The sequence below is a fragment of the Danio aesculapii genome, chromosome 5, assembly GCF_903798145.1.
Source record: "Danio aesculapii chromosome 5, fDanAes4.1, whole genome shotgun sequence".
Classification (NCBI taxonomy): Eukaryota; Metazoa; Chordata; class Actinopteri; order Cypriniformes; family Danionidae; genus Danio; species Danio aesculapii.
In genome coordinates, this window is record NC_079439.1 from 8859967 (window position 1) to 8876187 (window position 16221).

The 16221-nt window shown below is 37.7% G+C and overlaps 1 protein-coding gene across 1 annotated transcript in view; it reads right to left on the minus strand.

Annotated features, from left to right (window-relative positions):
- lifra (LIF receptor subunit alpha a) overlaps nucleotides 1-16221 on the minus strand; it is a 71184-nt gene that overhangs the window by 27254 nt on the left and 27709 nt on the right. The window contains exons 4-9 of the mRNA XM_056457328.1: nucleotides 11799-11952; nucleotides 9444-9731; nucleotides 7095-7224; nucleotides 6062-6195; nucleotides 3871-4013; nucleotides 1046-1199 (exon numbers count right to left, since the gene is read on the minus strand). Coding sequence (XP_056313303.1) covers nucleotides 1046-1199; nucleotides 3871-4013; nucleotides 6062-6195; nucleotides 7095-7224; nucleotides 9444-9731; nucleotides 11799-11952 — 1003 coding nt within the window. The remainder of the gene's footprint in view (nucleotides 1-1045; nucleotides 1200-3870; nucleotides 4014-6061; nucleotides 6196-7094; nucleotides 7225-9443; nucleotides 9732-11798; nucleotides 11953-16221) is intronic.

Below are 16221 nucleotides of genomic sequence, written 5' to 3' on the forward strand. Positions count from 1 at the left end.
TGGACTTCGGCTGTTATAACCCATCTGTCTCAAGATTGGACGTGTTGTGCTTTCAGAGATGCTCTTCGACAGACCTCGGTTGTAACGAGTGGTTATTTGAGTCACTGTTGCCTTTCTATAAGCTGGAACCAGTCTGTCCATTCTCCTCTGACATCAACAAGGCATTTGTGCCCACAGAACTGCCTCTCACTGGATATTTTCTTTTTCGGACCATTCTCTGTAAACCCTAGAGATGGTTGTGCATAAAAATCCCAGTAGAACAGCAGTTTCTGAAATACTCAGACAAATTTGCGTCAATGAGCAGTTGGACAGGTGTACCTAATAAAGTGGCCAGTTAGTGTACTTTATAGTAAGTTATTATTAATGAAGAAAAAAAAATTGTGAAAATATAATTTTTTTTAGAACTTTGACTAACAAAATGTTGAAACTTTCTAGTAATCAAAGAATCCTTAAAAAGTATCAGTTTCAGTATCAAAAGTATTAGTATCACACACAGACACACACAGATGTTTGCATGCACATACTCAATTCATATGTATCTCCTTGTCTGTTATGTTTTATGACTGTTTGGCACCATCTTGTGACTAAAGAATGCACAGGTTAGTGTATACTCTGTCAGCTGTTTTCATTTCGGTCAGCTTTGCGTTTCTGACTGTTTGGTGCCATCTTGTGACTCAATGCACAGGTTGACACAGAACAATGTTTTGTGTCTAATTTTTATGTTTTGTGGCAAGTAGTCATGTAATAAGCAGGATAAAGAACATCCAGTTGGTTGTTTTCGCAGAATAAAGCCCTTCAGTCTTAGATAACAGTTCTCCGTTTTGCGTCAATCTGGTGATAAACCTGTCTGGCTTTATTCTATGATAACAACCACCTGGATGTACTTTATCCCTGACTTAATATATTTAAAAATGTGCACTCACAATTAGGTTAAAGCTAAAATTGTATCATATAAGTACTAGGTCAAAATGTCATATGCCATTAAAATAGCAGACAAATCAAACAGATTCATTTCATTTTCTGTGTTATTTTTTTAAGCACTCACAGTCCATTTTGGTGTGTATCCTGCAGGGGGCGCTCTCATCTCCCCACTTCCAGAAACTTTGTTTAGAGGCGCAGCGTACAGTCACAGTGTAGTCCACATCAGGCCACAAATCCTCCAGGACGACAGTAGATAAACCTGTGCCACTGTAGTTCCGCTGAAAACAGAGAAACTAACATCAGCTCAATGACTGTAAAACCAGTAGGCATTAAAAAAAAACAACAACAACGAACACTTTCCTATCTGCCTGTTAAGTGTGACGTCACGCAAAGTGGCTTCCGGGTCCAAGCGCTCTATCAAACTGTATGGGGAGGCTCAACAAATGGTAATAATAAACGTTTACAAAGATACTTTCGAAAAATTTCGTTTATTTTTTATAAACTGTTAAAATATTGGTGTTTGTGATGCAGCAAGTCCAGAGACTGATGTGTTCACCATGATTTTATATAAAATTCACTTTAATGTGTGATATTACTAAAAAGTGGTCATAAACAAATATTTTCTCAATTCAAATGAGTAGCGGCTTGGACCTGGAAACAGTATTTCATATGTCACCAGCGAATATTCAATTTGTTATATGACAAATTGATTATTGATAAATGTACAACCATTACAAAACATCATTGGGAAGGTGGAATTAGTAATAGCTGCAATCATAATAAAGCATCCTGACCAACTGCGTCACAGTCTGGTATGGAAGCTGCTTTGTTGCTGAGCGTAAGGCACTGCAGCGGGTGGTGAAAACTGCCCAACGCATCACAGGGACTACACTGCCAGCCATAGAGGACATCCAGAAGAAACGCTGTCTGCGCCGAGCACGCAGTATTCTTAAGGACGCCTCTCACCCTGCTCACAGACTGTTTTCTCTCCTGCCTTCCGGCAGGCGCTTCAGGCTCCCCCGGACAAAAACCAGCAGACTGACGAACAGCTTTTTCCCCAGAGCTGTCTTCCTTTTGAACTCTGCCCCTCACTGACTCTTTTGCCCCTCCAATACACCTCCCACATTCCTCTAACTTATACTCCTCACAATCACTGCACTATTTAACATTTGCACATTTAAATTTGCACATATTCATTGCACTGATTCATTTATCTGAACTGGACATACCCACAGCACATGGACATTTCTAATTATGTTTATCTATCTGCACACTTCTGCTATTAATAGTATCCTGTACATATATTCATTTATTGTAAATCTGTTCATATTTAATACAACCTGTATATAGTGTTCATAGTACATCCATCTGTAAATATCACCATAGTTTTTCCATAACTGCACTTTATAACTTATACCTGTATCCTGCACTTGCTGCTGTTGCACTGCTGGTTAGACCTAAACTGCATTTCGTTGCCTTGTACGTGTACATGTGTAATGACAATAAAGTTGAATCTAATCTAATCTAATGATAAAGCTTTATTCGCTTTTCACACATTTTTTTGAGCGAGAAAACAATGTCAATTGTACATCTTTACTATTATTTAGAGAAGACACGCACTAAAATGTAATTTAGTATTACAGTAGTTTAAGTTTAAATGCCAAACTTGCAGAGTCACATGATGGACGGGGCTTCTGCCTGCCCGGTGACTCTAGCTTTGTTGTTAAATGGCTAACATGGATTTTATTGAGAGCTGTGTTTATGTTTAAGGAAGGCTGAAAAACAATGTAGATTCGTTAGGCACCGTGTCTGAGTCCACTAAATTCTTTCTGAGGTGCACCCAGCTCAGTGAGCTCATAAACTCCACCAGAAACTATACCTGGATGATGGAGGCTTTCAGTGATGCTTCAGACTGAGCTGAGCCCAGTTTGATGAGCTGTTATCCGGTGTCGGCAAGAGGATTTCCCCTCGGGACACCATCAACAGGCACTACGTCATAATCACGCCCCTACAAGAGCAAGCTCATGATTGGTTAACGCAGCGCAAATGTCCGCTAAAATTCAGATTTTTCAACTCGAGCGATTCAAATGTGCAAAACGTTCAACTCGCGCCGTGTCATTTGCACCACCTCATTTGTGCCGCAGGATGCCTATTCAAGTCTTTGCATTGACTTAACATGTAAATCACTCACGCTTGATGCTTCATCTGCATCTTGTGAACGCAGCATTACGTGTTTGACGTGTGAATCGCTCAAGATGGAAAATCTAAACTTCAGTGGAAATTCCCACCATGTTAACCAATCAGAAGCTTTCTCTTGAAGGGGCTTGATTATGTCGTAGTGCTCGTTGTTGGTGTCCTGAAGGGAAATCCTCTTGCTGATACCGGACAACAGCTCATCACACTCGGGTCTCGGCTCAGTCTGAATCACTGCTGAAAGCCTCCATCATCCAGGTATAGTTTCTGGAGGAGTTGATGAACTCACAGAGCTGGGTGCACCTCTAAATGGATCTAGTGGATTCAGACATGGTGCCAAACAATTATACGCCGTTTTTCAGCCTTCCTAAAGCACATAAACACAGCTACTCTCTCAATACAATCCATTTTAGCTATTCAGCAACGAAGCTAGAGTCACCAGGCAGACTGAAGCACCTCCCAATGAACCAAATCTGCATCCATTGTGAAGTGAATTCGACACGCGAATGAAGTGAATAAACTCAAAATATTCGTGCATCTATTTACATGCGAAAAAAAAGAGCTATTCGCGCTTAAATAGACGAGTGAATAGTTTACTCGCTTCATTTGTGCGTGCTTCATCTGGAGTGAACACAGCATTAAAAATTTCACCACATTTTCTTGTAGACAAGAGAGGGGGAAACTCTGTTTATAAAAACTACCCATGTACAACCTTCAAACAGGGCTCTGGGAGTCTGAAAGCTGATGGAAACTCACTGTGCTGGAAAGCTGACGACTGATGAGCTTCATCTGGCAGATCATCTCCAGCTTTTTATATGCCTCCACAGTCCAGTTCCAGCGCAGTGTGGCATTCCAGGCCATTGGATCCGCCATCACATTCACTGGAGCCAGCAGATGCACTGGATGAGAAACAAAAACAACAGCAGAACGTGAGAATGGGAATATTGAGCACACTTTCTCAGACTCACTTAATAATATACACTTCTGGATAAAAGCCTTGGGACCAGTAAGATTATTAATGCTTTTAAAGAAGCCTGTTCTGCTCACCAAGACTGCATTTATTCAATCATTCAATTTCTTTTCGGCTTAGTCCCTTTATTAATCAGGGGTCTCCACAGCGGAATGAACCGCCAACTTATCCAGCATATGTTTTATGCAGCGGATGCCTTTCCATAATGATATGGAAGGGCATAATCCTGAAATGCAAAGTTTCTTTCAGGAAATCAGTGGAATTTTTGATACTTTGCTTGTGATACTGTAGCTACATAAGAGACATTTCCATAAATGAATCCTGAACAGAGACTGGCAGTACATGAAAGATTTCGACAAACAAGTATACACACACATACATACACGCCAAATGACCTCATGGGAAAGGTGTGCGCCAAGCGTTGAAACAGCATACAATAGTCAACAGCAGTGTTTCTCAATCATCCACTATATTCTGTCTTTTTATTTTGCACTTTGCCATAAATTTTGCTTGCATGGTGGCCCTGACCGGTCAAAACATCGCTCAAAATAAGATCGCAGTGTCTAAATAAGACTGACACAATAACCTTCAGATTGTGAAATATTGTTACAATTTAAAAACAAACTATTTACTTTTTGTATTTTGCACACAGACATACAATTTACAGGGCACAAGACAAACAAAGTCAACACAAGACAGCTAAACAAGATTTGTGTATGACCTACAACAACTACATCAACTATTATTACTACTACAATTATTACTACAACAACAACAACAACAACAACAACAACAACAACAACTACTACAACTACAACAACAACAACAACTACAATTACTACTACTACTACTACAACATCTACAATTACTACTCTTCCTACTACAATTACTACTACAACAAGAACTACTACTACTACAAGAACTACTACTCCAACAACCACAATTACTACTACTACTTCTACTACTACTACAACAACATCAGCTACAATTATTACAACAACAACAACAACAACAACTACTACTACTACTAATACTATTTCTACGACAACAAGATCTACTACAATTACTACTACTACTACTACTCTTACTACTGTATATGTTAGATGTTGTTTAAAATTTTATTGTCAAAGAAAGGTTAACTGTATCACAGCTTCCACAAAACGAAATGCTGAATTTTGTTTTCCAACACTAATAATTATATGAAACGCTATAAACTCAGAACCAACAAAAATGTATCTTAATAAAACAACTACTACTACTTCAACTACTACAACAACTACTACTACTACAATTACAACATCTACTACAATTACTACTACTACAACATCAACAACTACAATTACTACTGCTACAATTACAACTACAGCAACTACAATTACTACTACAACATCAACAACTACTACTACTTCTACTATAATTACTACTACAACAACAACAACTACTACAACATCAACAACAACTACTACTACTACTACTACTACTACTACTACAATTAATACTACAACAACAACAACAACAACAACTACTACTACTACTACAATTACTGCTTCAACTACTACCACAACTACAATAATTACTACAACTACAACAACTATTACAATTACTACTACTACTACTTCTACTATAATTACTACTACAACAACAACAACAACAACAACAACAACAACTATTACTACTACTTCAACAATTATTACTACAACAACAACAACAACTACTACTACTACTACTACAATTACTACTTCAACTACTACCACAACTACAACAATTACTACAACTACAACAACTATTACAATTACTACTACTACAACGACAACTACAACAACAATTACTACTACTACAACAACTACAATAACTACTACTACAACAACAACTACTACTACAACAACAACAACAATAACTACTACTACAACAACTACTACAATTACTACTACTACTACTACTACTACTACTACTACTTCTACTACAATTACTACATACCACGGTCAGTAATTTGAGCAGAGTCTGTGAGCTGGACTGTTCCAATAGGATTTCGAGCAACCATAGTCCAGTTTTTTTCCCAGACCTCGGAGCTGCACTCCCAGCTCTTCCCTTCATTAGCCTCACCACAGACCCTGTGGACAGAAAATCAGAGGAAAAAAAAAAACAGATGTTTATTTATCCACACAAGAAACAGTGTGATAATAATATTAGAATACTAATCAAAGTATTGAATTTGCATACACAGTTTATAACATAATATTTAGAAATGCTTGAATAATATATATTTGCACTGTTAAATCTGCCATCTATCGCAGCTGCAGAAAAAGCTAGTTCATGTTTTATGACCTCTAGACATGATTACTGTAAATTTCCGCTTGCAAACTAAATGTTTGAAACACCCTTCTTTCATCTCAGATATATTGCTAAGCTAAGAAGCATGCCATCTATCTTAGCTGCAGAAATGCTAGTTATTATTTTTATGATCTCTAGACTGTATTATTGTAAATCTCTGCTTACAACTAAACATTTGAAACAGCCTTCTTTTATCTCAGAAATTTTGCTAAGCTAATAAACATGCCATCTATGTCAGCTGCAGAAAAGCTAGTTCAAGTTTTTATGACGTCTAGATTGGATTACTGAATCTCTGCTTGCAAATGAACATGACACAGCCTTCTTTCATCTCAGACATTCTGCTGCTGAAAATGCGAAGAAACAAAACTTGAATTTGCTCTTTTGTTTTAATTGTAATACTATAACAATACTACTGATTAATCACAACTGCAGCGCTGGGGAGCATGTTTCTCTTTCAAAAACATTATATAACTCCCCCCAAAAAAACAGTATAATAAATGCATTAGAATGCTGATGGAATTCTTGGATCAGTAAAAATATACATGACACAAGTATCCTTTTCCATCCCATTTAATGTGGTCTGCTGTTTAGTGATCTTTTTATGTACCAAGGACGTTACGGTCATGAATGCCAAATGGTACAGTGTGTGGTCAGTGGTTCTTGTGTTGTGTTTTCTTGCCTTCCATTAAGGGTGTAGTTGGTGCGACTGTTCCTCTTTTTCAAGCGAGTGTCTCGACCTTTCTTCCAAGAACACTTAGCGGATGCCAGATCCCGCGTCTCACAGACCAGCTCCTTGTCGCCCGGCGGATCTGCAGAAATTACATACAGCAAAGCCACTTAAAAGTCTCTGCACATCAATCGTCCAGCAGCACAGTCAATCACAGACAAAGATTTAATTTATAGAGCTCACAGTCTCAGCTTGGCACTACTTAATTTTCTTTTTGCGTGTGTGTAAACATGACTGAAATCCTGTTTTGTGACTTTTCTCTCACAGTTCTGACTGTTTTTAACAGGAAGGACGGACAGACGGACTAATGGATGGAGAGACATAGTAACAGGCAGGCAGATAAAGAGAAAAAAATGGATGGATGAATGGACTGACATGGGTGGGTGGGTGGATGGAAAACAAACAGACAGACACAGATATTAGACATTAGATGAATGATGGACAGACAGAATGATGGATCGATGGACAGAGAGAACAAATCAATGATTAATAGACAGACATATAGACTGGATGGATGGATGGATGGATGGATGGATGGATGGATGGATGGATGGATGGATGGATGGACGGACGGATGGATGGACGGATAGATGGATGGATGGACAGACGGACTGACGGATGGTTAGACAGACCGGACGGACGGACAGACGGCTGGTGGTTAGACAGACTGAATAAATAGATGGATGGTTGATGATTAGACAGACTGAAAGAACGGATGGATGGATGATGGTTAGAGAGACTGAAAGGACGGATGGATGGATGGATGGATGGATGATGGTTAGAGAGACTGAAAGGACGGATGGATGGATGGATGAATGATGGTTAGAGAGACAAAGGACGGATAGATGGATGGATGATGGTTAGAGAGACTGAAAGGACGGATGGATGGATGGATGGATGAATGATGGTTAGAGAGACAAAGGACGGATAGATGGATGGATGATGGTTAGAGAGACTGAAAGGACGGATGGATCGATGGATGATGGTTAAAGTGACTAAAAGGACGAATGGATGGATGATGGTTAGAGAGACTGAAAGGATGGACGGATGGATGGACGGATGGTTAGACAGACTGAAGGAATTGGGTGGATGGATGGTTAAACAGGCTGACAGAGAAATGGATGAATGGATGATGGTTAGACAGGCTGACAGAGAAATAAAAGGAGAAATGGATAGATGAATGGTTAGGCTGACAGAGAAATAAAAGGATGAATGATTGGATGGACGGATGGATGAATGGATGGATGGATGGATGGATGGATGGATGGACAATGGTTAGAAAGGCTGACAGAGAAATAAAAGCATGGATGGATGATGGTTAGACAGGCTGACAGAGAAATAAAAGGATGGATGGATGGATGGTTAGACAGGCTGACAGAGAAATAAAAGGATGGATGATGTTAGAAAGGCTGACAGAGAAACAAATGCATGGATGGATGGATGGTTAGGCTGACAGAGAAATAAAACCATGGATGGATGGATGATGGTTAGACAGGCTGACAAAGAAATAAAAGGATGGATGGATTGATGGATGGATGGTTAGGCTGACAGAGAAATAAAAGGATGAATGGATGGATGGATTGTTAGGCAGGATGACAGAGAAATAACAGGATGGATGGATAAATGGATGGAGAAAAGTTAGAATTGTGGACAGATGGTGAACAGTCAGAATTATGGATGGATGAAAAGATGGACTGAAAATGGAGAGACATAATAACAAGCAGGCAGATAAAGAGAAAAAAATAGATGGATGAATGAATTGACATAGATGGATGAATGGATGGAAAACAAACAAACAGACACAGATATTAGACATTAAATGAATGATGGACAGACAGAATGATGGGCGGATGGACAGAAGGACAGACAGAAAAATGAATCAATGACAAATAGGCAAACAGATAGACAGACTGAAAGAATAGATGGATTGAAAGATGAATGGATGATGGTTAAACAGGTTGACGGAGGGATGGATGGACAATAGTTAGAACGGTCAAAAACAAAACCGAACTTCCAACTTTTCTACCCATAATTCCACCTTTCTTCCTCAGAATTAAGAAATGCAAAACATTTGCAAGTTATAAGGTCTAATACTGAAGGGAATAGACTGACATTCTCACATTTGAGTAGAAGTAAAAACAAGTAAAGCTTTATAACAGACAAATTTAAATTGGAAGGCTCGTTTCACATTTAGAGACACTTGGTAAATCAACTTTATTTGTTTCAAATGTGTGAGGTCTGCAGTCATAATCAATATATAATCAATAGTAATATAGTATAGTATAATTATATTATACTCACAGCCTACAAACACCACAGCTCCTGTGATCAGCTCATCCACTGCTGTCAACCTCTGGCCGATGCAGAAGACGTTTGTGCCCGTGGTGTTGGATGACGGCTGGTTGTTTACTGTAATGGCGTAAGTTCTTCGGCTCAAACGTGTGGCGCTCATTTCCCGATCACCGTACTTGATACTTTTGAAAGAGTCCTTCTCCTTCACAATACAGCAGAAGGTCATGTTACTGCCCACTGGAACCACCTTATCCTGGGGATACATATTAGGGCCGGACCTCTCAGGAATATCTGACCCTACAGACACAAGATGAGGTGTGAGATGCCAAGTTTGATAAATGACTTGAATAATAACTCCAAAGGGGTTTCAGAATGACTAGTCACCATTAGGATTATGATGGTTTCATATTTTCCTGCTATGATAAATTGCTGAAGCTTTCATCACAATATAGAGTATTTATCATAAAACTGCCCTAAGCTATATATATATATAAAGATTACGTTAAGAGGAATAACAACCCAAAAACACTTGATGTATTGCTTTATTGTATATACATGTTCAGAGTAAACAAATCTCTCACCCTAATTAAATTAAAAAGCATTATAAAGTACAACAGGTAACACTTGGTAAACTACCAGAATTCTATAACTACTAGAATCGTTCTGACCGTTCTCATATAAGATGTCATATTGTAATGTCATATTTACATTCAAAGCTTCTATTGAGATATTAAAATTAAACTTTGAATGTCTGTCGTCATATTTAATTAAGTCATGACTAGGACCAGATGGAATCTGCGGATGTTTTTTGCTATTTCTGCTGAGAATTTTGTTAAAAATCTGCTGATTTCTGCGGATTATTTTGAGAGCATCATAATTAAAACCTTAATATGCGATATAAAAATGATATCTTTTTAGCTTTTATTTAATGATTAAAATGCAAATACAATTAGATCCACTTTATTTGGTAAATAAAGCAAGTCTCTCATATATCTACTAAAAGACAGAAAATATTACTGTACAAACTGCATTGTACATAAATCAGATGAACATTTTCATATTAGTCAATAATATTACTGAAATTAATTTAAAAACTGAATAAATATAGATTTACACACATTTACTCAAGTAAATAAACAGAATTATTGATGGGCAAAAAATCTGCGCGCGCATATTCCGTGTGGGTCTAGACATCACCCTAGTTCTAATGCAGTTCATGCATTCGCTGGGAAAATACTGACTCTTTATTACTCATTGTAAAAACGTGATTTCTGAAAACTTTTAAAAAAATTTATTTGCTTGTGCAAATAAACCCCTGCTCCTACTGCATAACCTGTCAAGAGTTTTTCATTATTAAAGGGGTTTCACATGTTGAGTCACTTTGACATCTTTCCTCTTCATTAAATATACAGCGCACCTGCTTTTCAGCTACTGGCATTTGAAAAAGCCAATCAAATATTGTGGGAATTGTCACAGTATGACATATTTTTATATTGTTTGTTTTAACGACAAACATTTGACATCAGCAATCCAAAACTACTATTATTTGTACAGTATACTCTTTCTCCAAATTTTTTTTCACTTATTCTTTAAATGGAAAAGTCAGTAATATGCAAAGCACCACTCAGAGGGTGCATATTATGATGTTATCATGTAGACTTCTTACAGTATTCTTAAAAATACAAGACACTAATACAAATTACAAAATACTATTACTGTTTGTATTTGAAATACATGTAATACATCATAAATACTGCCTATCCCTGGTTCTATCCACCTGCCTTTAATTTACTTTCCGTCTCTTTGAAACGTCGACCGCGCACGGCAGCGTCCAGGTCTTATTTCTCAAAATATCTTCTTCTGTGTCATCAACGTCATACAGGTTTGGAAGAACTTGACGGTGAGTAAATTCTGAGAAATGTTCATTCTGGAAGTGAACTATTTCATTTTTCAAGTGCATCCACAGAGCAACACCCAGCAAGATAACACCCTTACCAAGCGTAGCCTTCAAAACAACAACTCCAAAAGTGAAAAGAAAACTATGCATATATTTTCAGATGAATCAAAGAACATATCTATTTTTAAAGGCAACGTTCTTCATACTGCAGTTACAAATCTGTATGAAAGCATATTTAGATGCTAAATATCATATATGTGAATGAATTACCAAATAAAACTGACTGACTGTTGCAGTCGAGACAGCTCAAGCTGGATTGAACTGCTCTGGATCCTAAAATAAACTCTCAAAACAAAGACCACAAAGTGCTAAGTATGTTTGCGGGTTGGTTTTCAGAATAGACTGCAGATCCTCAGGCTTGACACAGGCTTCAGAACCAGGACGAATTCTAGTAATTTTGGTAGTACCTGGAATGGTCTCTAGGGGGCTCCACGGGCTGATCGACTGCTGGTTTCGTGCTCTGATCTGCACAGAATGAGAAGTGCACTGTAGTGGTAAAGGTGAGAGCCAGGTCCAACTATGCTGTCCTGTTACTGGATCGGTATTGACTGCCACCGTCTCCTAAAAACAGATGAGAAAATGTATGTTTATGCATTCGGCAACAGCAAATACTTTGATCCAAAACAGCATCCACTGCACTCACATTTTACCAGTTCATGCATTCCCTGGGAATCAAACTCAGGATTTTCAGGCAGATTTATATTTGCAACCTAACATGAATGACTTTGTAATGGCATTTGTAATGTTTTTCTTATTTTTGTTCTCAAAATAGACTAGACTCACAAAGTTCTGAAGGGACCAGTTATTTTGTCATGTAATATTGGAAGTCCGAAAGTTCAGCCTATTTCAAAACATTGCTGTGGTTTGGTTTCTTTGCTGTAGGCCAATGGGTAAAAGACTACACAATTTAGTTCCTTGTACTGCCACACTTACTGCTTTCATTAGAACCAGTTGAAATAACAAAAATTCAGTCATGTGACATCCAAATCACTCATTGGCTAGATGTGTCTTTGATCAAATGTCCTAAACTGCATTTTGATTGGTCAAAATTAACATGAAGGAAAAATGAGTGCATTTCACACCATTCACACCTGCCCAAATGAACCACACCAAAACGGAAAACAAATTCTAGTGCAGTTCAACCAAACTAAATAAAAGCAACCTAAAGTACTAATGCTGCGCTCACACCAGATGTGGAAGAAGCGTCAATCGCGAGTGATTTACATGTTAAGGCAATGCAAAGACGCAAATAGACATCCTGCGGCGCGATACTGAAACGGCACGAATGACGCGATTTGTGAGTTGAGCGTTTTGCACAAATCGCTCAAGTTGGAAAATCTGAACTTCAGCGGACATTCGTGCCACGTTAACCAATCAGGAGCTTTGTCTTGTAGAGGTGTGATTATGACGTAGCGCCTGTTGTTGGTGTCCTGGAGGAAAATCCTCCTGCCGACACCGAACAACAGTTCATCAAACTGGGCTCGGCTCAGTCGGAAGCACAGTTAAAAGCTTCAACATGATGGAAGCGGCGCCAATGGATCCACAATGCAGTTCGGCAACGCCTGACATCACCCATTCAAAGTGAATGGGAAGCATTGACGCTGACGCCCCATGTGAATGGGGCGTAATGGACTCAGACACGGCTCCAAACAAATTGACGATGTTTTTCAGCCATCATAAAGCACATAAACACAGCTATTCTCTCAATAAAATCCATGTTCACGGGGCAGTGTGTATGTGTGTAGTGTATGTGTGTGTGACTGAGATTGTATAGGTGTTTCCCAATGATGGGTTGCAGCTGGAAGGGCATCCATTACGTAAAACATATGCTGGATAAGTTGGCGGTTCATTCCGCTGTGGTAACCCCTGGTTAATAAAGAGACTAAGCCGAAAAGAAAATGAATGAATGAATGAATGAACTGAAGTCTGAAATTTGCAACCCAATTAAACTAATGTAATTTCAAAGTGAAACTAACTTATTAATGGATTCTTTAATAAATGAATTCATTAATATCATTAATCAGTGATATCTGATCGATAAAACTGGAATTAGAATTACTTTCTATTTGATTATAACTATAACGTACAAGTCTTCTTTTTGTGGACATATTTTTTAATGGAAACTTATTTGCTAAATAATTGTCTAATAGATTTCCTGGTGGAAAAAAACACATTACTCATGTCATGATCCAGATAATTGTTTTATTCATTTAATTTTCTAGGCATAATCATCATCAGATTGTTTTCATGAATTTTACCTAAACACTGACATATAACGTTTTCTAAAACAAATCTAAAATGGCTAAAGTGGTAAAATAAGGTTTAATTAGTTAATTAATTAACTAATAATCAACAATAATTGTACATGCATTTATTAATAATAGTTCAACAATTACTAACGCATTTTTAAAATCCATAGTTATGCTTCTTAAGGCATGGGGCGGTATAAGAGTTATGATAACCCTGGATAAAAATATCCTGGTTTCACAGTATGACGGTATTGTGATCATTACTCTAAAATATAGTCTTTTTAAATCTCTGGGTAAAAAACTAAAACTTTTTCCCCTTTGAACACAATATATTTTATTTTTTGAAAGATTTATAATATTTTGGAGCAGTAAACATGCCAGGCTAAATAATTCAAATAAATCATTGACTTCTGCTGTCTTTATTTGTTTCAAAAACACAGATTTCTTTACAATTTAAAACAACATCTTTGGATATTTTTTTTCTGCTGGAGATACTGTTGTGCTAAAAAAAATAAAATTAAAAAAGTAAATAAAAATCTTACACATACCTTAGGAATGGTTTTACAGAAAATTTTGGCTGTTTTAAAACCTTGACTTTTCCAAACCGTGGTATACCTTGAAAACGGCTATCGTCCCATGCCTATTCTTAAGGTTAACAAATATCAATATATACTGAAATAAATGTATTGTTCATCGCTTTTTTATTTTAGTACATACATTAACAAACATTAACTAATGCAACCGTATTGTAAAGTGTAACCAGTAATACTTATTTTAATAACTGGTTCATTTATTTTGAAGCTTTAAGCACATCAACATAACAGCAAAGATTCGATATTGAGTTTAAAAGTTCCATATCAGTATAAATAATTAATTTTGATCAACCCAGCCACACTTTCAATGTTAAATGGTTTATGGTTTATAATTGAAGACCTTCTTTGAAATCTTTATAGGAAAAAGGCACTGGAAAAATACATGCTGAAAAAAAATGGGCACTACTCCAGTCTTTGAAGCTAAATGTGCGTTTGCAGTGGATTGTGGGTGACCTACTCCCTTTCACTTTTCAGCAGACGGTTTGACTGGGACGTGGAGGCTGAAGGTCAAATCACTCTAGAAATATCCATTTTCTAAAGATTGTTATTCGCTACATTAGCCAAAAGGAAGTGAAACAAATGATTGCTTTTTGAAGAAAGATGCTGAATAGCGTGCACTGATAAAATGTACACAAGAGTACTACAAGTACATGAACAACGCAAGAAAATAGCTACATGAATTCAGATTTGATGTTGACTGCTGAATATCCTGCATCAAACACATCTACAGTCTGCGGCAAGCTGTCGATTACCACAGGAAGTCATTTCGACTCGTCCCTCAGTTAAAAAGCATCAGTAATGCAATTACAATAAAAGGCCAGAAGACATTATTCTCTGTGGTAATCAAGACACTGTCGACAGAGCTGCTTTTAACCCTGAATATTCCATTACGAGTTGACGCAATAACAGTCCAAGTAATGATCAGACGTGCTCCAACATTAGGCACATTCAAACCAAGAGTTAAAACACATCTGTTAAGCTGTGCCTTTACCGAATGAGTACTGTGCTACATCTGACAGATCGCACTAATAATGGCCGGTCCTGAAGGGCCGGTGTTTTGCATATTTTAGTTCCAACTTCAATTAAACACACCTGAACCTGCTAATCAAGCTCTTTCTAGGTATACTAGAAACCTCCAGCAAGGTGTGTTGAAGGAAGTTGGAGCTAAACTATGTAGGACACCGGCCCTCCAGGACCGAGTTTGGACATCCCTGGACTATAACTCAGATCAGAGTTTCAGCAGTCATGTCAAAGCAGTAACTAAATCAGCATACTAGCATCTCAAAAACATTGCAAGAATTAGATGCTTTGTTTCCAGTGAGGACTTGTCCAGGGAGGACTTTCCAGGGAGAAACTTGTTCATGCATTTATCAGCAGCAGAGTGGATTACTGTAACGGCCTCCTCACTGGCCTCCCCAAAAAGACAGTCAGACAGTTGCAGCTTATCCAGAACGCTGCGGCCAGGATTCTGACCATAAACAGAAAATCAGAGCACATCACACCTCTCCTTTACACTGGCTTCCAGTTACATTCAGAATAGATTTTAAAGATTTATTGTTAGTCTATAAATCACTAAATGGTCTAGGACCTCAATACATTACAGATATGCTCACTGAATACAAACATAACAGATCACTCAGATCTTTAGGATCAAGTAGATCAGAAATCCCAAGGGTTCAGTCAAAGCAGGGTGAATCGGCCTTCAGCTACTAACAGCACCCCCTCGCTCAGCTTCCAGAAATGATCAGATGTGCTCTAACATTAGGCACATTCAAATCAAGACTTAAACACATCAGTTTAGTTGAGCCTTTACTGAATGAGCACTGTGCTACGTCTGACAGGTCGCACTATTATGTCTTTCTTTTCTTTTTCCTTCCTTTAAAACTCATTTTAACACATTTTAAATCACATTTTACAATATTTTTAATTGTTTGTTGTGTTTAATTTTTATACGTTTCTTTTATTCTTGTTTTTGCAAAAGCACTTTG